General features: G+C 29.0%; 1 protein-coding gene across 3 annotated transcripts in view; it reads left to right on the top strand.

Moving 5' to 3' along the window:
• Positions 1-24,713, top strand: part of LOC136076745 (uncharacterized) — a 54,348-nt gene that overhangs the window by 10,597 nt on the left and 19,038 nt on the right. For all 3 annotated transcript variants that reach the window (XR_010636552.1, XM_065790149.1, XM_065790148.1), the window contains exons 3-9: positions 5,437-5,567; positions 14,306-14,495; positions 14,582-14,781; positions 14,922-15,000; positions 15,083-15,188; positions 15,297-15,380; positions 15,729-15,878. Coding sequence is in view for 2 of the 3 variants with exons in the window: in XM_065790149.1 (XP_065646221.1) it covers positions 5,437-5,567; positions 14,306-14,495; positions 14,582-14,781; positions 14,922-15,000; positions 15,083-15,188; positions 15,297-15,380; positions 15,729-15,878 (940 nt within the window). In the remaining variant the exon portion in view is untranslated. The remainder of the gene's footprint in view (positions 1-5,436; positions 5,568-14,305; positions 14,496-14,581; positions 14,782-14,921; positions 15,001-15,082; positions 15,189-15,296; positions 15,381-15,728; positions 15,879-24,713) is intronic.

Here is a 24,713-nt window from a genome sequence, read left to right as displayed (position 1 = left end):
AATAATTTTGTTACCTTTTATAATATGTTAATCATGGGTTTTTTCACAAGATTTAAGAAAATATAACTAGATATATATTAAAGAAAATCTACCAGATGTTTGTGTCAATTTTTTTTGCAGTATTTTTGTATTGCAAGTATTTTTTATTGAATATTTTTTGATTGATGTGCAGCAAAATTTTAAAATTTTAAAAACTTCATCAACTTTTGTCATCACAGTGGAGACTAAATGCTTATTGAGTATTTTTTGCTACCTGCCATCATTAAATCAAAAAGCAGGTAGCTTTGGTTGTTAATCTACTATTTTTGTAAAGCCAAAATAACAGGGATTTTTTTAAAGTTCTTTTCAAATGAGGAAACAACTCAAGCAAATTTAGAAAAAGATAATTAAATGGAAGAACAGTTTCTGGCACAATATAACATCATCATTTTATTCCTATTAATTCAAACACAATAAGATTTAAAAAAGCAAGTGTGGATATACATAATGAAGTATTTGATATTATTCCAAAAAATAAAAATTATTTTATTAAAAAAAAAAAAAAAAAACTATACTGCATTTTTTATTATAAATTTTGGCTGAAGATGATAATAAAGTCAGATTCATGCATCCACGTGGATCAGTTCAAATTTTTTTTGGCCAATGAGAAATGATGAATGTTGGGTCCAAAGTTATATGCATAATTTCTATACCCACAACAATCTCAGGTTGTACGCACAACATATCTGATTTAGATTTAAATAATATAAGCAGTTAGTTACAAAAAAAAGAAAAAGATTAATTCCTAAAGTATTCTTTTTATAATTTTATTTATATATTTTTTGTAATTTAATATTTATTTTTTTCTTTTTCGTTTTCAAATCTGGTAGATGTTAGGGTAAGTTGCATCACTTTGTATGCCCATGACTAAATATATCCTAAACTAGTTATTATAAAACACTGAAGTTTTAATTAATTTTTTTTTTTAACATATTTCCTTTTGCTACAAAGTTTAAGTTTTTCAAAAATCTGAAAAGATATTTTGGAGTGCTTATTTTGTGGAGTGTTTATTTTGGTCAAATATTACAGAGACAATGCACAATCTAATTATATATAGTAATGATATTAATAAAGTAATGATATACAATCAACATTTTCCTCAAGGATTTTGGGTGACAGCCATTTTAGCTCCAAAAATCTATAATTTTATGACTATCAAGTCCTTAGATTAGTGTTTTTAAATTTCTTTAAGCAAAAATCTATTTGGATTCAAAATTTTAGGAAAATCCTCTGAACCATTATTAAGATATTACATGTTAGAGTTGCTTTGTTGTCTCTTCAGATAACCCCAAAAGTGCCTAATAAGCATTATTTCAACTGAAATTATCATAACAACCAATGCATTTTTTTAGCTAAAATTTTTGCTGTTAACATTTGTTTAATATGGACCGCAAATTATTAAAAAATAAAACAACTCTGAAACGTATGGGTGACCTATTTTTTTGTTTGAATGATTTCATATGATTGCTAATGGATCATTAGCAATGTGTTAGGATGAAGTATTTGCAATGTGTTTCTTTAATAATTAAAGTTTTAATATCTGATCATTAGTCTAACAACTCACTGAAAAGTAATTTTCAATTCTACTGCTGACTTATTAACAGCACTAGATACTGTGTACTAGATACAAGCTTTTATTGTGAACTATTTTTTTACACTTTTTTACTGTGCAATGATACAAGGGCTACAACTCTTTATATTTCATAGGCTTTTGATAAAGTCTGGAATGATTTTCTTCCAGAGCCTTGCTTTGTAAGTTGCACCTGGTTAAGTTTTTAAAAGAACGGGCAGCAGATCTTGAGTCTAATCTCCCTTCTGTGGCATTTTGGTGCTTGCAGAGGCTGCACTACAGTCCCATTAGCCAATAAGAAATCTGTTGTATCAAGTAACTCTACAAAAAAAAAATTAAATTGAAAAAATAGAATTGAAATCGATTTATGATCTTAGTAAACATTGCTTAAATAATAATAATCATATATAATAGTTTTTTTCTGAAAATATCAGTGCTTTGGAGTGTTCACACCTTCATGTTTTCCTGAAACATATATTATAATGACACAGGCAATGGTAAAGAAATCCAGAATGCATCCCTCAAGAACGATGCTAGCCATTTTTAATCAGGCTCTCTGAAACATTGTTGGTGAATTTTGTTTTTTATTTTCTCTCTATATGTGCATTTGTAAATATGGGTAGATATGTTTTATATACTTTTTAATATAATTGTTTATTATAAGTTAATATATATATAAGTGTGTGAATGTATATATATATATATATATATATATATATATATATATATATATATATATATATATATATATATATATATATACGCATGTACGTGTGTGTATGGTTGTGTATGTGTATATGTATATGTATTCATATTCAGGTACTTTGTCTTTATTTTGTTTGCACATTGCTTTATTTTATGTATGTATTTTTATTATTATGTTATTTGTATGTTTATATTAAAATAAAATTATTAAAAAAAGTAAAAATATAACAAGTTAAAACATAATTACAACAAGAATACGACAAATTGCAAAAATTAAATAAATACATACAGTAAGAAATATTACAAGATTTTTTTTTTTTTTAATTTAAAAATACAAAAATATGTTTGTGTCTGTTAATTCAAGTAAATACTGTTTAAATATATATTTTTAAACAATTTATTGAAGTTATAGTTTTGGAATTAAGAGAAAAGATAAAGTTTAAAGAGTAAAGATAACGATTGATAGATGACTTTAAAGATTGCAAATCGTATGTGTATGGTTTAACAATACCGCGAAGAACATTTTGATTGCCAAATCTCATCACCTTACATTTTTTTCAATTAAGTTCCATACACCAATTGTTGCACCATTTCACAATGTTGTTAAGGTCAGTTTGCATTTCTAATCAAGGGAATCTTCTATGGCTATTAATTGGCTATCGTCAGCATACATTTTAAATGTGTTTTGCACAACTTCTGGCAAGTCGTGTATGAATAGCAGAAATAAAATGGGACCCAGAACTGAACCCTGAGGAACGCCACTGGTAATAGATACCCATTCTGAAAATGTATTACCAATAGTAACTCTTTGTTTCCTATTTGTAAGGAAACTTTTAATCCAGTTATATATTTTTCCTGTTATACCATATGCTTCAATCTTTTTCAATAACCTTTTGTGTTCTACTTTATCAAAAGCTTTTGAGAAGTCAAGATATATTACACATAACGGTTTACCCTTTGCAGCATTGTATGTAATGGTGTCAATTGTCTTGATCAAATTTGTTGTGCACGATTTGTTTGGAACAAAACCAGTTAGCCTTTCAGAAATAAGACTATTTAAAACTAAATGTTCCAGAATTATGTCCCGAATAAGCTTTTCGAACATTTTACAAATCACAGACGTCAAGGATATTGGTCTATAGTTTTCTGGTTCAAGTTTTGATCCCCTTTTATAAATAAGTGATATATTTGCAACAGACCAATGGAAAGGGACACAGCCAGTGTCAAAACTCAATTTGAAAATATAGATAATCAGATCAATAAAACCTTCTGTAGCATGTTTTAAAACAAACGGGCTAATTTCATCAAAACCCATCGCTTTTGACTCATCAATACTTTCTAATTTTTAGTATTTTTTCATTAGTAATCATATCAGATAATATACTGTCATCACACTGATTTTCACATCTTTGCATAAACTTAAGTATTGCTTGGTCATCATCTTTTACAAAGACTGACTTAAATTGCTTATTTAATATATTTGAAATGTCTGATATTTCAGTTGTAATTTGTCTTTTTTAGTTTTCATGGCTCTAATTTGGGATTTAACATTTTGTTTTTTATTTACGTAAGAGAATAAAAGTTTAAATGTTAGCTTTGCTCTTTTTACTAAATCCATTTCATATTATCAAGTTGATCTTTTAATTTGTTTTTTAACATTAGCGCAAATTTTGTTGAATTCCTTTCGAGATTCTTGAATTTGTCTATACCCATTCGAATAAAATAGAGATTGTTTCATCTTTATTGCCTTTTTAACTTTTGCATCCAACCATGGTTGGCTATTCTTTTTTTTGTTATTAAAAATAGGAACAAAAAATCGACAGGATTCATTATAAATATGTAAAAATAACTCATAGCACTCACAGGCTGATTTATCATGAAATTGCTCAACACAGTTGACTTGTTTCAAGTACTTAATCATTTGTGTAAATTTACCCTTTTTAAAGCAAAACTTTTCTCTTGTGAATACTATATTGTCACTAGTACTAGTAAAATATTGCCAAGTGATGGAGTAATGGTATCTTCCCTTTTCATAGTGACCTAACTGTGGACCACATTAAAAAAAATCTATGCAATTCAAATTGCAAGCTAAAACAAAGTTAAGGGTGTTAACTGCAGGAACAGAATCACTTTGTTTATATGTTGGAAAGTTTACTATTTGGTATAAAGAACAATCATTTAAAACTTTAATAAATTTATGCTCAGTTGAGTTTTCATTTGAATGAATTATTGAACCGTCATCTGTCCATTTTATATTAGGGAAATTGAAATCTCCTACAGCAATGAGATCCGTGTAGTTTTTGCCACTTTTGAGTTTTGAAGCAGTTTTGATTGAGTCTAGAAATGATTTTGAGTAATCAGCTGTAGAATTTGGTGGTCGATATATACAACCAACAATCAATTTAAAATTATTACATTTTATTGAGCACCAGACTTGTTCAATTTCTGTGTTGTTAAGATGCGGATTACCAACTTCTATATTCGTAAGATTTTTATTTACGTAAATGGCAACTCCTTCTCTAATTCTATCTCTATCTGCGTGATAAAGGTCATATCAATTAATGTTTTTAATTTATCCAATTTGAACCAAGTCTCTGTAATTGCAATAACATCTATTTTTTTTAATAAATAGGTAGTTGTTCATTATGTAACTTTTGATGAGATTTATAAGATTGGCTTGTATGGGCCCATCTGGGCCTACTTAGCAATGTTTTCTTTAACAAATGGCTGAACTTTGCAGTTGCTAATGTCTTTTGTTGTAGTAGTGTCAATACACAACAATTTTCCACTCCTAATGACAAATCGAAAAGGCTGGTGTAGGTTATTATTGTGTTGTAAGTCTTCATTTGCCTCTTTTCTCTCTTTGTTCAATTGTGCAAATTCAGCCTGCTCATCAGGAGTGCAATCAGGTCTTATATATACTTTTTTGTATACCTCAATTGTTGACAGTTTCTTTGCTGCAAACAATATATATATATATATATATATATATATATATATATATATATATATATATATATATATATATATATATATATATATTTTGTTTTATAAAAAAGATATATATTTATATATATTTATAAATATTTTGCTTTATAAAAAATAGTCAAAATTTTTGATAGGCTGCTTCATTTGAAGGTCGACTATGGTTGTTGAAGCAGTATGAGTTTGATGACACTATCCAACTTTTATGTGATATGCTTCAGTCATCGAGTATGTCTTTGACACAGAATGCATCTCTTGCTATAGCTAGGTAACTTTATAAATAGAATGCATCTCTTGCTATTTTTTAATTTTTTTGTTATAGCAAAAGTAGTGCGGAATTGAGTTTAAAAAGTTTAATAAAAAAGCAATAGTGCCCAAAGATTTCTATTTGTAAAATCAAATTAAAAGAAAGCAAGAGTGATATTAGTTTGAGGGAGATTATTTCTTTAGTAAGTTGTACAATATTTATCAAATTTACTTTTGCATGTTTAACTTGATTCATGGTGGTTAAATTTTCATACAGTCCCTTAAACTTTAAGAGAGAGACAAACCTTACAATTTTATATATGTCATATATATTTTTACTTAATAATTGTTTATTTATTATTTTTTTGTTATAACTTTATTTTTTTATATATTTTATTTATTATATAAACATATTTTTATGTATATATTTAGAAAATAAAATCTCAAAAAAGTTCATTAAAAAGAAAAAAATTAGTACATTGAAATCAGGAAATACTTAAAAAAAGTCATTTTTATTTTGTTATTATCAAATATTTTAAATTCAAATAAATAAATTAAAGTTAGAGATTTATATATAAATGCATTAAAAATAAAGATGCGTAAATATACCTCCAAGCCACGCATGTGACTAATGGAAACTTTGCAAAACAAATGGTTGAACCTATCATCACTGAGATCTCAAGATGGAATAGCGGAATTTTAATTAGTCTCACAAAAAGCAAACAAGTCTGGTGAATTTTGCAAGATGTAAGATTTAACTGATGGAAGCTTACTATCAAGATCACAAATATTTGTGAAAGATATATTGAAACAGTTAGGTGGTGATGATGGTTTTTCATGTTGATTATTTTGGGTTACTTTAGGCATTTAAGTTTAAAGAGCACTTGACTTATTCATAGATAGAACACCGCGTCCCAGGCAATGAGCAATGCAGATTTCTCAGTCCTGCTAGTTAACCCAAAGACGTAACTTAGGGCTCCTTATGCCGCCTCGACAATGCGCATCAAAAGCATTAACAGGAACAATATCCATGCGCTACATGGCACTGCTAATACTCCAATATTTTACAGCTGTTAATGGAATTAGAAGTTGGATGCAGTTAACATCTACCCAGGATGAATATTTTTTATCATGACACAATCTCTAGCCTTTACTCAACCAAGAGCCCCAAGAAAGGTAGAGATTTTAGCTGGATGTAATCAACATCTGCCCAAGATGAGTATTTTTATCGAGACACTATCTGTAGCCTTTACTTAACCAAGAGTTCCAAAACAGGAGATTTTTAAGTTAGAGTTTGTTTCTCCTAGCCTTTGCCTGAAAAAATCAAACCCTACAAGACAGCATGGCATGGGACAGGTAGTAATGGGCTACAAAATACATAATACCAGTAATAGGGTTATTGTGATGATCCTGAACTTGACCTAACCTGGAGTAGTTAAAAGAAGTTACTTCCTGGAAATATTTTTGAATGCATTAGGAAAAACATTAACAGAATACTAGAAATTAGGGTTTTATATTTGGAGTCACTAGTTGGTTACTGAGCTCACTCAACACTGTTTCACTTGTATGTAAGTTACATAAAGTAATTTACATACAAGTGAACACTGCGCTATAGGTTTGGACAGAACATAAACAAACAAACTTAGTAATGTACAGGTAACTAATCTAACACAGGAGACACTTCCAACTTCTAAAAGACAAAAAATATATATAAGTATAAATATATTACAATAGGCATGTCAGATATGAGGTAGTATTAATGACAGGAAGCACACTTCTTCTAGGCTTTGCTTAAAGTGAATCCTACAAAGGAATAGGATATAAAACAGGTTACACTGGATTACTTGTTACCAGTAGCAGGGTGATCATCATGACCAGTCATCTTACTTGACAACAGAATGCGAATGGAAAAAATGATGGGCTGACCATAAACACTTTATTATTTTGACAATCAACAAAAAATGATGGGCTGACCACAAACACTTTATTATTTTGACAAGACAACAACTTTTTTATTTTCATACTTTAGTTTAGCCTTGCCTAAAAAAATTTTTTTTTTATTGTTTTCCGAATTATTCAAGTAAGCAATTACAAATATTATATAACAGTCCTGGAACGGCTTCTTGAGGGTTTACTGTTCATAAAACTAAATGCTTAATCATACTACAAACAATAAGAGATGTGCACTGTACCAATAACCTAAAATTAGGCCAGAAAATCACGCAAAGTTGTCTTATTGATTTGAGATATCATGTTAGTGCTTTTCAACTATTTTGTTTCTGTATTTTGTCCTTTGTAGTTGTTCCAGCAAAGTCTGTAGTTTGTGCCATTTCATTAACCACTCTGCAATTGTGAACAAACTTAGCAGCTTCATTATATACTGCCTCAGTCACCCATTGTCTCAGTGGCAAGCTCATCCAATTAGTGAAGAAGCCAACAGCTGTTGAAATATTGGCATTTCCTTTTAAAGTCAGCTAATGGAATCTTCTTTATGCTTCAGAAATTGCTAAATGACTTGCTTTATTTCAGGCACAGACAGCATTTCACGAAAAAAAGGCAACTACTTTTTGCTGACGTTTCAGCCTATGGTTGCAAATGTCAAGCCATTTGTATGTCGATCACTGAGCGAATGAGTCCCAATGCTGCTGAAAATTCTTAAATCCTGGTGTATCTAGGCTAGATGTTGCACCAAATAATTTCTGTCAAAACAGCACACAAGATTCTTTTCAATGTATGGTGTCAACAAACCAAGTAGAATACCTTTTTGCCTAAAAGAGTTTCCAACTTGACACAGGCCCCATTCTTACTACCAGAATTAAAAGCAGTTGTATCAAAAACTAGACTTACGTTTTTCACTCCACGCCTGTATCACAGCATGGGTAACAGTGTCCTTGGTTGTCTTAGTGCCATCAGCTATGACAGGAACACCAAACAGTTTTCCTTTTTTGTGAGCTGGCAGTCCTGCTATGAGAATGGCAAGTCTCTCATTGTCTTCAGGTACATTTTTTCTATTCCAGTGAAGTGTGGCATATTTTGGTGAAGTAAATGATGCTTTTATATAAAGAGCTGTTTCGGTTCAAATTTCCTTTTCTATTTTTCTGTTACTCGACTTTGACACTGTCACATTTTTCAAAACAGTGCCACCTAATCTGTGCAATGGTGGTGTAGTTGTAGAGTGCTCACCTTGTAAGTGAGAAGTTCCGAGTTCGATCCCCACCACATCCCTGGTAGTACAACGCTTAACTTACTTCTCCGCACAGTGGCCTTGTTTGTCAAGGTTCATGTTTTGGAGTTATAGAGTTAAGAGGTTTGTAACCACAACTAAAGTAGCCTCCTCAACTATAGTGGCCTTGGGGAGGAGAATTAATATGTTATTATTATTAATCTAATATAATTGCAGCTATCAATGCTGTTCTTTCACCAGCTGACAAATTTAACCATGACCTATTGCATACATTTTTGCACTCTTTAACAGGTTTTTTGGAAGCTAAAGCTTTACTATATCTTTCTTCTTTGCCACACTTGTCAAACTCTTTTCTTTTACATGACATTCAAAATTCTTGCCTTCTGGTAAATCAACAGAACTGCAATCGATACTTTCAACTTGGTTGTTGACCTGGGGGTTCACCAATTGTTGAAAACAGGTTTTGCTTGCTTTGTTTTTGATCCATTTTCTACCTCAATAAGATCTTAGTTCTCTTCATTCTATGCTCTAATTCTCTTGTGTAGATCTTGTCTTCTGCATCCAGGCACCCCTTTTTTTGAGCTTAAAGAGCACTGTGGATCTTCATCCTTCTTTTTTTTGGTGCAAGGTCTGTTGGTTTCTATTTCCATCTGGGCATCTTAGTGTTATGAAAAAGTACTGTTTTAACTCCTCACTAAAAGTGTTCTATAGTTTTCATACAGATAAAGAAAAAAAAAGTGTCCTATAGTTAAAAAAAAAGTGTTCTATAGTTTTCATACAGATCAAGAATCTTTGCTTTCACCTTGTCTTTACGTATTTCAATGCTGGTTTTAGCCCATTGCTGCTGAACTTTAATAACAACTTTGTCTGCCACTGCAACATTACAACTGCTTCTCCTGCTTCATTAGTCCATCTTTTAAATAAAAGAAAAAGCGAATAACATCTCCTTTTGTTGAGATTCTGCAAGCTGGTAATTCCAATATGTGCTTTCCTATCAGCTAGATATCATCATCCTTTCTCAGACTCATGTTACATATAATTACCATAGCGCTTGAAACTTTTCCAATATTATCTTAGTTGCATGTTAAACATACATTATCACATGTTGGTGCAAGGCTTACAGTATTTAAGTTCAACCAAAAATTTACCCATTTCATTTGCATGCATAAACAAATGGGAAAAAGGGCAGGGAGCAAGTTTTTTGCAAACTTTATTTTTTACCATTGATATATATATATATATATATATATATATATATATATATATATATATATACGTATTATATATATATATATATATATATATATATATATATATATATATATATATATATATATATATATGTATATATATATATATATATATATATATATATATATATATATATTTATATATATATATACATAATGCATATATATTAATATATATGCATATATATATAGCAATAGTATAGTATATATTTACTGCAAGGAGATAACTCCTGGAACAGAGCATGAATACAAGCCCTGCTATACTCAGTATAAGCAGGTAATTACATTAAACATTTTAAATGAGCTAGTGGTTTTTATCTAAAAACCTATTATAATGAGCTTTAAAAAGGTCGACCGAAGTTTGCTGAACAACACCATCCAGAAGATTGTTCCACGAATTCGCTACTCTGTTTGTAAAAAAGTTGTGACGTATTTCACAGTTAACTGTTATTTCCCTACGTATGCATTTTTGGTGACCATACTTAGGTTCTACTGTCAATGGTTGAACTTGCTAAGTCACTCTATCAATTTTCATTTCAATTTTAAGGTACTTTTGTAGCTTTCTTCTGGATACATTCTATGCGTTGTATTGCAAATTTTGAATAATTATTACAGGCTGGGGTAGCAAATTCTAAATGTGGCCTTATATACACTGTGTATAATTTCTTCCATAATTTTGCTTCTCTGCTTATGATTGTATTTTTCATCCATCCTAAAATGTTGTTAGCTTTAGATGCAATTTCCGAAGTGTGTGTGTCCTATTTGCCATTCGAGGTAATGGTAATGCCAAGATCGTGCTTTTTTTCAGATTTTAAAATGTTAACGTTGGTCAAAGATGCTGCATCAAATGTATAGTAATTTTTTGGGGGGTTGTTTTTACCCATTTGGATCAATTTGCATTTTTTGTAGTTTAGCTTCATGTACCGTTTTTTAGACCATTCCGTGATAGCATTTAAATCTAATTGAAGCTTGTCTGAGTCTGAAGCATCTTTAATATGAGCAATAATTTTGCAGTCATCTGCATACAACTTACAAGGGAAGTAATTGATAACTGATGGCAAATCGTTTATGTAAAGGATGAACAAAAGTGGACCCAAGACACTACCCTGTGGTACACCGATAGTTACGTTTTCCCAGCTGGACTTGTATTCCCCAAGCACAACTCTGTTTTCGGTTAGTGAGAAAGTCACCAATCCAGCAAAGTAGTTTTTCAGTGATACCGAAGGCTTTTAGTTTATGCATAAGACGTTGATGCAGTACAGTGTCAAAAGCCTTAGCAAAATCAAGAAAGATTATATAAACTAATTGCTTATCCGCCAAAGATGAAGAAATAATGTTCATTGACTCCAAAAGGTTGGTGATGCAGGATTTGTTCCTAACAAATCCATGTTGTTGTTCTGCGATATGGCAAATTTGATCATTATATAAATAATTTAAGATTATTTATATAATGATCGTATTTTTTAATTTGGTTGCGAACCTGCTTACATTCATTGTGAAGTGGTATAATACGGGATCTGGTTTGCTGGACTAAAATCCATAAATGTTTCTTTTTTGCAATAAGATTACGTAGCTGATCATTCATCCATGGTGGTTGAGTTTTATGAAATAATTTCTTACTACAAGGTATCCATTTATTGCACAAACAATTGTACTCAATGAGAAAAATTTTGTAACATTGTGATGTGTTCTTAGAAGTAAACAAAACATCTAAGTCAATATTTTTGAAATCAAGATTCAGATTTTTGAAGTCTGCTAGTTTATAATACAAATTCAATTGCACAAAAAGAGGTCTTTTTATAGTGTCGGCGGTAGCCAGATGCCATTTAATAGACAGGTGGTATTGGTTGGAGGTATTACAAAGCGGAGGAAGAGGTTCGATATTGTAGATGCAATTGGATGATTCAGTAAAATTTAAATCAAGAAAACTTTTATATTTGCTATTTGAGTTGCAGAATGAAGGAAAATTAACCACTTGAAATATATAGCGATCTTCAAGAGTATGTACAAATCGATGATCTGATAAAGTGGCTCATCATTGTGTTTAGGAGGAGGTCTATACATACACCCTAGCAAAATGTTCTCTTCTTCTAATGTTACAGTAAATTACACCATATTTGCTCAACAGATTTGCAGTTTAATGGATGCATATTCACTTCAAACAAATTTAGTTTATCATTTATATAGATTGCAACACCACCTCCTTGACCTTCCCTGTTGTTGCAGTATAGTTTATAACCATGCATGTGCATCGAGCTGTTGATGTTAGCCCAAGTTTCAGTTATAAAAATAGCATTGTATTTAAAAGTGTATGCCAGGGCTTCAAGCAAAATCAGTTTGTTGTTCAGTGAACAAGCCTTTGTGTAGTAAAAGTATAAATGATTTGAGTTACTTTCTTGGCGTATATAAGTATTTAATGGCTAGTTTGAACAGCTTTGAGCTGAGTTGAATGGTATATTAGTACACTCGATATTATTGTGTATTGACTCGTTTCGAGCGAGCAATATGGGCTTTTTGCCATTCAGCAAATGGGTGTATTGAACGGGCGTTGATTTCAAGGGTCTTAGATACATCAATGCAGCGGACCCTATCGCTGCGGATGACAAATGGAAATGGTTTATCTAGGTTACCAATTTTTTTCAAGATTTCTGTTTGCCTCTTTCTTCTCAAAGTTAAGCTTGTTAAGCTCAGCTTGCTGCGCAATTGTTCGATCTGGTCTGATGAAAACATTCTTGTGTTCTGTTTTGGAAAGATTTGGTGCTGCTGCTAATACCATGTTTCTGGATTCTGCACTGTCGAATTCAACAATAATTGAATTTTGGTTGTTTCTGGTATTTGAGCTGTTTACTGCATCATTAGTTGGACTAAATTTGGGCTTAATTCTTCGAGTAGATACAATCTTTGCATTAATTTTTAAAGATGATACTATTTCTTTTACTTTTTTGGTTCTTGTGGATTCGTCCGGAATCTGGTCTACAGTATTAAAGGGAAACATGCCTACAAAATAGCTTTTTTAGCTTTGTTTTCAGTCGCTTTAGCATTTGCAGAAATGGCACTAACAAGAGCTGTGTTAGCTTGTAATCCTGGTTTTGCTAAGGCTGCTACAAAGTTGCTGTATTTTGAAATCTTACTGTTAGTGTCGTTTAAACAAACTTTGTTTTTCTCAAGGATTTCAAGATTCAATTTCATTTTATTGATTACAACTTCTTTATCAATGACAATTTGCTCCAGATTGTCAATCCTCTCCATTAGCTCTTGACTTGGTTAATTGCAAAAGCAATTAGTTCTTTCACTTTCTTTTCTTGGTTTGATCCAAGAGCCATTTGATCTTGATAGGAGGGCTACCACCCTATATCAGTGATTACCTCCTGGTCGTGAAATATTAAATTATTAGTTATAAGCTTATTACAGAGGGACTAAAAAGTTTGAGTATGTGTTTTTTTCCCTAATATATATATATTAACATATACATATATATATATCTATATAAATATATATATATATATATTTATATATATATATATATATAAATATATATATATATATATATATATAAATATATATATATATATATATATTTATATATATATATATATTTATATATATATATATATTTATATATATATATATAAATATAAATATATATATATACATTTATCTATCTATCTTTATATATATATATATATATATATTTATATATATATATATATGTATATATATATTTATATATATATATATATATATATATATATATATATATATATATATATATATATATATATATATATATATATATATATATATATATATATATAGAGAGAGAGAGAGAGAGAGAGAGAGAGAGAGAGAGAGAGAGAGATAAATGTATATATATATATTTATATATTTATTTATATATAAATATATATATATATATATATGCACATAATGCATATATATTAATATATAAGTTTATATACATATATATTATTATATATATATATATATATTTATATATATATATTTAAATATATATATATAAGTATATATATATATATACATTATATACATATATATATATATATATATATATATATATATATATATATATACATATATATACATATATTTGTATATATTATATATACATATACATATATATATATATATATATATATATATATATATATATATATATATATATGAACATAATGCATATATATTACTATATAAGTATATATACATGTATATTATTTTATATATATATATATATATATATATATATATATATATATATATTTATATATATATATGTATGTTTGTATATATGTATTTATTTATAACTAGAATAACATCTACTGAAGAAGGGTGTGCTCGTATTATAAATCAAAGATGTGTTCAAAAGTATTTTCTTACTTTTATCAGCGCGCTTGATTTGGTCGACTGCCAGTATAATATTGTTCTTACAATTGCTTGTTTATTTAACATAGAAAGTGGTCAGAGAAACATGCTTTCTTTAAATGAATCAAGTGAGATGGTATATATTTTTTAAATGTTCTTTTAAAGATTCTTTTTATTGATTAGTTTCATTTAAAAGTAGAGCTTTATTTTTTCTTTTAATAGATTGAAAAACTGGTGAATTTGCTATTTGCAAGTAAAGCTGAGACCAGAAAGGGGTCATGCTTTGCTTTAGGTTTGCTTGCTTCAAATAAGCATGGCAATCAACGTATATTAGAGCATCAAAGTATGGAAAAGATGTTGTTTGGTATTGTTAGCTTTCTAAAGAATACTCACGATCACGATCTTTCTTTGTTTTCACTGTTGTAAGTTTATTTAGTACAATATAATTTGTTTTACATTTGATACTATTTTTAAAATATTTGTTACTTAACTATATTATTTTATTATTATTTAATATAATTTTTATTACTTTATGAATATGGTTAACTAATTTGGTTTATAGCTTCTTAAAGTCACTGACCTGTCATAAAAAAAGTTGTGTAATATTGAGAGATGATAAAAATATAAAACTGATGATGATGGTAGTTGTAGTTTTTTTTATATCTTTTAAATTAATTTGTTTTTTGTATTTTTATAATTATATTTTAGTCTCTTACTTTTTAGGAAATCTATGAAACATATAACTTGAACTCAGAAATTTTAGACAAATTGAATAGTATTTTATTGAGCATAGAAGATCTTCCTAAACCCCCTTCACCTTTAGTCAAAGGTTGCTTGTCTTTTAGTTAAGTTTAAAATGTTTTGTTAACATTCATTTTTATTGATTAAAAACTGTTTTGTTTACATTCACTTATTTTGATTAAAAAAAATTCTTTAGTGAAAAGTGCGTTTTCAGTTTGCATAAGTTGGGAAGTTTATGTTCCACAAAATAATTTCGAAGTACTTAATCATATTATTCAAGGTATGCTGTTTTTTCAGGGTTTACCAAGATACTGCAGGGTTTTTCAGTTGCTAAGATACTGCGAGATATAGTATATCTATATCTCGAGTATAGATATATAGATATGTATTGGTATTAAAGTTACTTTGCTTGGGACTGAGCTAAAATATAAAAAAAATTAAGCATTTTAACACATGTCACAGTTTTATATTCTAATTTACTTTTGTTGTCATTTTTGACTTATCAAACCCTGACCCATTTTCCTTCTATCACATTCACAGTATTTCTTTTGTGTGATAAAAACATAACAGTACTTGAGTAAAAGCATGTTTTATAACTATATAATATTTTCATTTTATAAAATAATAGATGGTGTTGAAATCTTCAAATTACATGGCTCAAGTGTTATTGTAAATGGACTTAAACCATTTTCCAAGTATTCCTTTGCAATGTTTTACTCAAGTGAAGGTGCAAAAAGTCCTTTAAGTGAAGTAGTGTTTATTGACACCCCAGAATCAGGTATAAAAATTTAATATTATTTACATTCCTTGATGTTTTTGTAATATTTATCATTTCTTGTTATTTAAAAAAATTGCATTAACTTGTAAGTTAGTTACAATTTACACCAAAGACACAAATGTCTTTGGTGAAAACAGTCGTGGAAATTTTTTTTTCTAAATTATTGTTATTACCCTCTTATTGTTTTTTAAATTATTGTTTACCCTTGTTATTACATCTTCTTAATCCATTCAAATAAGTTTAAGTTAAAGAAAGATTTGGGCGAAGTTGAAAGTTGAAAGAGTTGGCCAAAGTAAAACTAAAACTAAAAGTTTAAACTTTGCTTTTTATTTGAATATTATAATATTAAAATATTAGATTAGAATATTGCAAGGCAACATCCAAGTGCTGATAATCCTTTGTTATCAACATGTAGCATATTTACACCTTCACAGATTAATAGTAATAAATTAAAAACTTTTTGTATAATATTTAAAATAGTTTAAATGATACATTTGGAAGTTAAAAACAATGAAATAATAAAAAACTCAAAAATATTCAAGTAATAATTTCTAATAAATTAAATATAAATGGAAAATTGAAAAATTGCTAACAACTTAATTGCTAACAACTTTTTTTTTTTTCAAACATCTTCACTTCAAGCTAGGCTGCAAGGAATGACTATTAGAGTTGAAAGTTACTGAAAGAGAAAAGATGAAGTTTATAAAGCAAGATAACGAGTAACAGTTGATTTAAAAAATTGCAAATTGTATAAGTAAGGAAAACAAGATAGAGGAAGCAAATTGCAAATAATCTATGTTTCAAGAAAAAAGACTTGGCGAGTAAGAATTTTTGGAGTACTAAGAAACAGTCGCAGTTAAAAGATAAGACTTAATTGAATGACGAGTAACATGAGAGTAATCTTTTGCCTTTCTCAATCTCTAACTCAAATAGTCAATTTTCCATCTCATCTTTTTGAATTGGAAAATTTTTAATTGGAAAGTTCATCATCTGAAATTTCCAATTAAAATTTCCAATTGAAATTTCCAATTAAAAACGGTTACTTCCATATCTATCAGCAAAACAATTTTACAAAAAACAGAGGTCTGTTTATTACTGATAGAAACCATTGTAAAGCTTTTCTTTTATGCCAAAGCCCGCTATTCTCAGGTCATAAAATCTTGTATTTCATCACAAAAGTTAGGCTCTCGTGACTTCTGGTATAGCCGTCAAACAAGTTGATCCACTGATGTAGCCGTCAAACAAGTTGATCCATTGCTTGACATTTGTATTACTCCAGCTTCTGTATCTAAAGTGCATAGACTACAGCTTGTGTTCAGGACAACATACCTGTTATAGTCTTGCAGAAGTGTTCTCCGGAGCTGTCGCCTATATTTTCAAAACTATTTAACAAGTGCTTATCAGAGTCTTGTTTTCCAGCATGCTGGAAAGCGTCATCCGTTATCCCCATTTTCAAAAAATCCAAAAAATGATCTAATTCGTCTAACTACCGTTCCATTGGTCTTCTTTATATTATATGCAAGGTTTTTAAATCACTTATTAATATAAACACTTAATCTCTCATCTTGAATCTAATAACTTACTTTCTAATCATCAATATGGGCTTGATCTTCTCATTCTACAGCTGATTTGTTCACAGTAATAACCAATTTTATCATGAATTAGATAAAGGTGGAGAGGTTAAAGCTATCCCTCTATCTCTCTGTAAATTGTTATCTTACTCTACAATCTTCAAATTTTATCGTACATTAGATAAAGGTGGAGAGGTTAAGGCTATCGCTTTTGACATTTCTAAAGTTTTTGATAAAGTTTGGCATGTTGATCTCCTCCAAAAGCTTTTTTCTTATGATGTATCTGGTAACATCTTTAAGATTATTGAATTCTTCCTTTTCATGGACAGCACTCATTTCTCTTTTAGACAAGGTGCAAAAATGCATTGTAAACACAGTTGGGCCTGCTCTTGCAGCCAACTACGATTAGTAAGTAAGGATTTAATAATCTTCATTATGTTGAGGTTGATTTAATAATCTTCATGATGTATAATATGTTACCTGATTCACTGTAAAAAGAGAGCTAATGAATAGTTTGGCATGTCAAACTTAATCAAAGACTTTAGAAATATCGAGAGCAATAGCTTTAGCCTCTCCACCTCTATCTAATACACAATAAAACCTATTGTTTATTACTGTTAGCAAATCAGCTGTAGAACAAGGAGATCATAATCCATATTGATGATCAGAAAGTAGGTTATTAAATTCAAGATGAGAGATTAAGTGTTTGTTAATTAAAGATTCAAAAATCTTGCTTATCATATAAAAAAAACTAATGTGACAGTAGTGAGACAAATCAGATCACTCTCTAGATTTTTTGAAAATAGGAGTAACAGATGCCGCTTTCCAACAGGCTGAAAAACAAGACTCTGATAAACACTTGCTAAATAGTTTTGAAAGTATACGTTTTACTATTTTGAAAATATACTAAAAAGTAAACAATTATTAAATATTAGTTTATAATTTGTTGCAATTATTAGTTGTTGTTTTTTTTTTTTAGAAAAAGTTCAAAAAAGAAAGTAATAAATAAAATTTATAAAAAAGATTTATTTTATTCTTTTAAAAAAATATAAAATACAGAATAATCATATAGCAAAGTCATTAATATATTTATAGCAATTTAAAGCTAAGTCATTAGTTTATACAAAAATTTTTCAGTTCTGTTTGTTAGATAAAACAGTTATATAGGTTATATATGTGTTTATATATGTGTTTAAAAAAATCTTTAAATTATTTTGGAATATTAATGCTTTACAATTTTTTTTAATCTCCCTGATTGGTATAACTTACAGATTTCAACTTTTTTCTCAACTCTAACTCTCGATTTAATGGTTGCTTACAGTCTTGTGAGAAATGATTTTGTTAAAAAAATAATATCAAAGATTTGACAATATATAATATATAATATATAGGAGAGAGGGGGGCCATTGATACACTTTTTACATTTTCTGACATTAAAAGCTAAATTTTATACTTAGAGTGGAAATAATAACTTGTATACGTTACACTAAGTATCCTGCATATTTTAGTACCATAATTTTATTGATTAGAACATAATTATAATAAATACAGCACAAAAAGTAAGGTAAAGATTTGTGTATCAACATGCTCCATGTTGGGGCAAGTTGATACACACCATGGGGCAAGTTGATACATTTAATAAGACTTAAAAATGAAGCTTTAAAAAACTAATTAAGTAATCAAACACAAAAGATTAGGTAAAAAAACACAAAAGATTAGGTAAACAGGTAAACAAACACAAAAGATTAAGTAAACAAACTAAAAAAAGATATGTTTTTTTTTAATCACTCTAAACAATTTTCACAAATAAAAGCAGGAGTACCATCTGTACATTCTTCATGGGCCCACAATTTACAGTCTACACACTGAACCCAAGTTTCCCTTGATCTACTATTTGAATAGGGCTTGCCACACACAAGACAGACACTATCATCAATGTTTTCATTTGAATTTAAAATGAAGTCCTTACAGTTTTATTTTTTGATATGGCTGCAACCAATTTAGACTTTGGTTCTCCTTTTTTCTTTTTCTTTTGTTCTGCCAGGTCAATAGCCAGTTTTTCTGGTGTATCGGTCAAATTACGTGTTTCACCCTGTTTTCTCTGGCTGCGTGGTCCGGCTTTAGGAGGTGGCCATACCACATAGGGCGAGGCTATAGCTTGACTATTGGCACAAAAAATAGTTCCAGCAGATGTGGAAGCTACTGGATTTTCCTTGCATATCGCTAACGAATCTGAAAGAGCTTATGTCAACGGTTGAAATTCAAATGAAGCTAAGTTCATAGTGACGTCTACTTGAAGATGACCATTGTTTTCAGCAGTAGCAATTTCCTCCACGTTCAAAGCAGAATTGACACCTCCAGAAACTACAGGATCTGGCCTATCACTAACAGACGAGGGCAAAAACAGGACAGCGTCAATCCGAAAACGATTGAAAGGAAAAATCCCTGTAGATTCGAAGCCTGACTGTATATTAGCAGGTGACATGGCAAGCTTGAATGCATTACTTGTGATTACATTATTTGTTGTTCAACTGTTGGTTTACAATGTTTCACAAAATGTTTCAAAAATAGAAAAAAATTCTCCCTTGTCATCCAGCCAGAAATATGATATGCTCCAACAGAGCCGGGGGGACCTCCATCTACCATTCGTTCAATATACCTTACCCTAGGAAATATGAGCATTGGAGGACATGCATGTCCCAAGGCATTGACTCCACAGCACAAGGTTACTAATTTACCCCTCTCTGCACTTGTTACAGCTCCCACTTGTTTGATGCCTTTTGGAGCTACTATTTTTGATGGTTTCTGAACTGGTTAGTCCAGTCTCATCCACATTCCAAATGTTGTGTGGTTCGAAATGGAAACGAGTGTACAGGCTCTCTAAATTGTTGTAAAACAAATCAACATTTGTCCTGTTAAAACTTGTAATTCTACTTAAAGAAGTGACCTTGGGCATTCTGATAGACAGGACATTTTCATGTCTTTTCATGAGCCCTTTAAACCAGTCTACTCCTGCAGATTGAATGGCATGCCAGGAACAAGGAATTATTTTATGTAGACTCTTAGCATACTGATATGCAAGCTTTCTTGTTTCTTTTGGCAAAAGACCAAAAAACATTTTCGCTGCGCCTAGCAGATAATTAACAAGTTCTTGCTCCTCTGCAGCAGTAACAAATAGTTTGTGTTTGGAATAACCAGATATGGAAACTTCTTCCTTGGCTTTTTTGCAGAAACGAAATCATGTCATTTTATCTAAGCCATGGGTCAAGGCGACAGTTCTGAGACTTTGCTTTTTTGAAATGACTTCCTCAGCAGCAAGTTTAAGGACTTCCAATGAAGCCCCAAAAGTAGTTTTTCTTTTATATGTTCGCACCATCTGAAAATATAAAAAATTTAAAATGTTTACTTTCTCTGGTAATTTATATTTAATACCAATTTTATACCAAATTTATATTTAATACCAATATAATTACACTACGATCTTTTAAAGTGTTTACAAATATACAAAAACAGCAACTTAAACTCTGTTATAATTTTCATTGGTTGATTTTGAAATTTGGGCGCGTTTCTTTAGAAACATGGCGTATAAGAATGAAACAACTTAGTCGGATTGCAATTCAAAAGATTGGATTGCAAAAGTTTTAAATGGTGGTATTAATAATAATTAGGCCAAAGGCCTAACAATGTTTTGTTAGGCCTATTTACCTATTTATTAACTCTGCGAGAAAAAAAAAGTCTACACCAAACAATTTAATTGCATTAATGCAAATGCATAAACAAAAATATTTTTGACCATATTCAAATGCTTTACCAAAAGGGTAAGATGATACAGTGTATCAATTTGCCCCAAGTGGTCTGTATCAACGTGCCCCTTTAGGGCACATTGCATTAAATTCAAGTTAAATTTTAACAGAAGCAATAAACAGACAAATGACATATACAATATCATTTAGCAATGTTTTGTTAAAGTTATAGAAGGGTTGATGAGCCTAATGTACTTACCTTTTTTGTAAAATCTCTTACAAAACACGTTGTCAGTTTTTTTCAATAGTTGCTCGATTTACAAAATGCTTCCCAGCTTGATCAATTTTGAAATGAACGGAAATCTTTTTACATCGGACGTTACGGAACTAAAAAGCTATTTCCCGTACCAAATCTTATTTGCGCAATTAGTGTAATAGCTGTTTTATTAGCTTTGTATCAATTTGCCCCCATATCAACTTGCCCCCCTCTCCCCTATATATATACATATATATATATATATATATATATATATATATATATATATATATATATATATATATATATGTATATATATATATATATATATATATATATATATATATATATACATATATATATATATATATATATATATATATATATATATATATATATATATATATATATATATATATATATATATATATATTTAAATATTCTCAGATTAAATAAAAGAAGTTTTATTATTCTAGAAACTTTTAAAGAATCTTTTATATAATTTAATTTATTTATAATCTTCTCTTAATAGTCAAACCTTTAAGTCGTAAATAAAGTCCTAAACAAAGTCTCTGACACATGGTTCAGATCTTATTACCTCTTAGATCTTATTACTTTATTATTCTTAAAAGAACTTTTTTTATTTCAAACTTATAATTAAATTAATTATAATTAAACTCATATACTTTTATTACTTACTAATAATAATTCTAATAAATTTTAATGGGTGATTCTGAAATTATCGGATAAATCTGAATTTAATTATTTGAGCATAATAATTTGTTTTGCTAACATAAAATATAAACTTTATTATTTGAAACACAATTATCTAAAATTAGGTTAATTGCAGCTGAACAAGAATTGTTTTGAAAGCAACTCGAAATGTTTTTTTGTAAATAAACCTAAAATAAAAAAAAAAAGCAATCATAAATCATTTTGAAAAGAAAGGATTTGCTCGAAGTACAATATATGATAACCTAAAAAAACTTGAAACTGTTCAATCCTTTTCTGATAGAAAGCACTTATCAACAAATCAAAAAGGGGTTTTAACGAGACTTGTCAACAATCGAAAAGGGGTCAGTTAGAGAAAAATAAGTTTTAAATACAGTGTAAATCAATAGGCAATGCGTTGTCAGTTAAAAAAATGAACATTAAATATAGAAAACGTGAAAAGACTTCAAAATACACTATAGAACAACAATTAAAGGCAAAGATATAACACAAAATTGCTTCTGGTCATCGATGATAAAAAGTACTTTTGTTTTGCATAGCCATATCTGACCGTGGTATGCTTGAGCCATCGTTTCGCACTTCCTAGGCTGTAGCAAATAATTCATTGATCTATATTGATGAATGTTTAGAAAACGATTTCTTCCATTCATTCACAAGTATCTTAAAGACTATTTATTTTGGCCAGATTTAGCAAGTTCTCATTATTTTAAAGATTCTCTAAATTGGGTGGATCAATATGTCTATTACTTTGATTTATAAATTTTTTTTATAAACACCTAAAATAAACAAAGATATACAACAAAAAATAACAAAAACTTATAAAAGCAAAAATAATATACAAAATAAAAAGTATGCATGACCACAATGTATGCATACCACAATGTAAGGCCTCAGAATGGAAAAAAATATTAATGCTAATGTGTAAATATAATTTGTGTAGTGATTAAGTAATAAAAACCTCCTCAGAGGCATGTCTATTATTACTGGCGTTTCGATGAGGATCAGCACTAATAACTAGTTTATCCCGTCAGACAAATGTTTTCGCCACTTATGCTTTACCCTGCGACTTACACCTTTTCCATATTGCAGTAAAAAAGGACTCACTACACGTAGCCAAAACCCAGCTAACCTCAAATTTGTAAAGCACCTTTATTTTTTTGATGATATGATATTAAAAGAATAGATCTACAATATAATTAAAAATAACTAAATAAATCATTTACCATACCACAGAAAGAAAACATGAAAACACAATAAATTAAAATACTAATAGAAACATAAAAACACTAATAACTTTCTTTTTAAGACATATAAAACCAAATAGGTACTTTTAGAATAAATAAACCTTAGACAATCAGAAAGCAGTATACCTTATTAAATTAAAAAAAAAAAATCAACAAAACAACAATAGAGTCTTTAATAAATTCTAACGCTGTCATTGATACCTTATTCAAATTATGTTAACCAATTAAAAGTGTAAGAAAAATGAGCAACTTATGCAACCCAAAATCATTACAATAATTTAATAATCAATGATAGCGAAAAAAAACGTCTGAATTAACGTAATTTTAAAACCATGACAAAACAACCCAAAAAAACATACATCAACAAAACAAGTCAAAAGCCGCTAGTTTGAAAAAAATCGCTCTTATATAAATATATATATATAACTATTTTATATATATATATATATAACTATTATATATATATATATATATATATATATATATATATATATATATATATATATATATATATATATATATATATATATATATATATAAAAGTATAAAAGTAAGCAAACTTTTTTGATCTAATTTAAATTAAAATAATTTTGATATAACAACTTTGATATAACAACTTGACGTAACAACTGACTGTCTGACAATAAATTTCAGTTTTTTTATTTTACTGTTAAGTGTTGCAACAAAACAAAAGGTTGCACGTTTGTTATTATTATTGTTATTTTTTAATCTATTGCAGATTGAAAGGAAGTGTAGAGATTAAAACGTGTTCTTTATTTATTAAAGACTTTCGACTAAATCTATTATGCTCAATTATCTCAATTATCTATTATCATTTATCTCAATTATCTTTTTATAGGTATTGAAATACTAAAATTCCAACTTCAGTATTAAAATTGTCTTTGACCAACAAAACTCTCCTTCATTTCCAGTAATTTTTGGGGTACCAGAAGGTTCCTGTGTTATTTCTCCAGAAGTTCTTCCTGTGTTGTTTCTCCAGTTGTTTTATTTTTGTGTTGTTGTTATTGTTGTTGTTGTTATTGTTGTTGTTGTTATTGTTTTTGTTGTTGTTATTGTTGTTGTTGTTATTGTTGTTGTTGTTGTTGATGTTGTTCTAATAACAATCTTCCTTATAATCTTCTTTTTGCTAGTGGTAACTATGGTTACAAATAACTATGGTAACTATAATGATAATGATATAGCAATAGTTATAATGCAAAATTAATATTTACTTTGATTGCTTTTCAAAGTTCATGCCTTTCTTTATTGGGCCATTTTCTTACTACTTG

This window comes from Hydra vulgaris, chromosome 02, assembly GCF_038396675.1.
Source record: "Hydra vulgaris chromosome 02, alternate assembly HydraT2T_AEP".
NCBI lineage: Eukaryota > Metazoa > Cnidaria > Hydrozoa > Anthoathecata > Hydridae > Hydra > Hydra vulgaris.
Note: the sequence above shows the minus strand (reverse complement) of the source record. Positions and strands in the feature narration are given on the sequence as shown.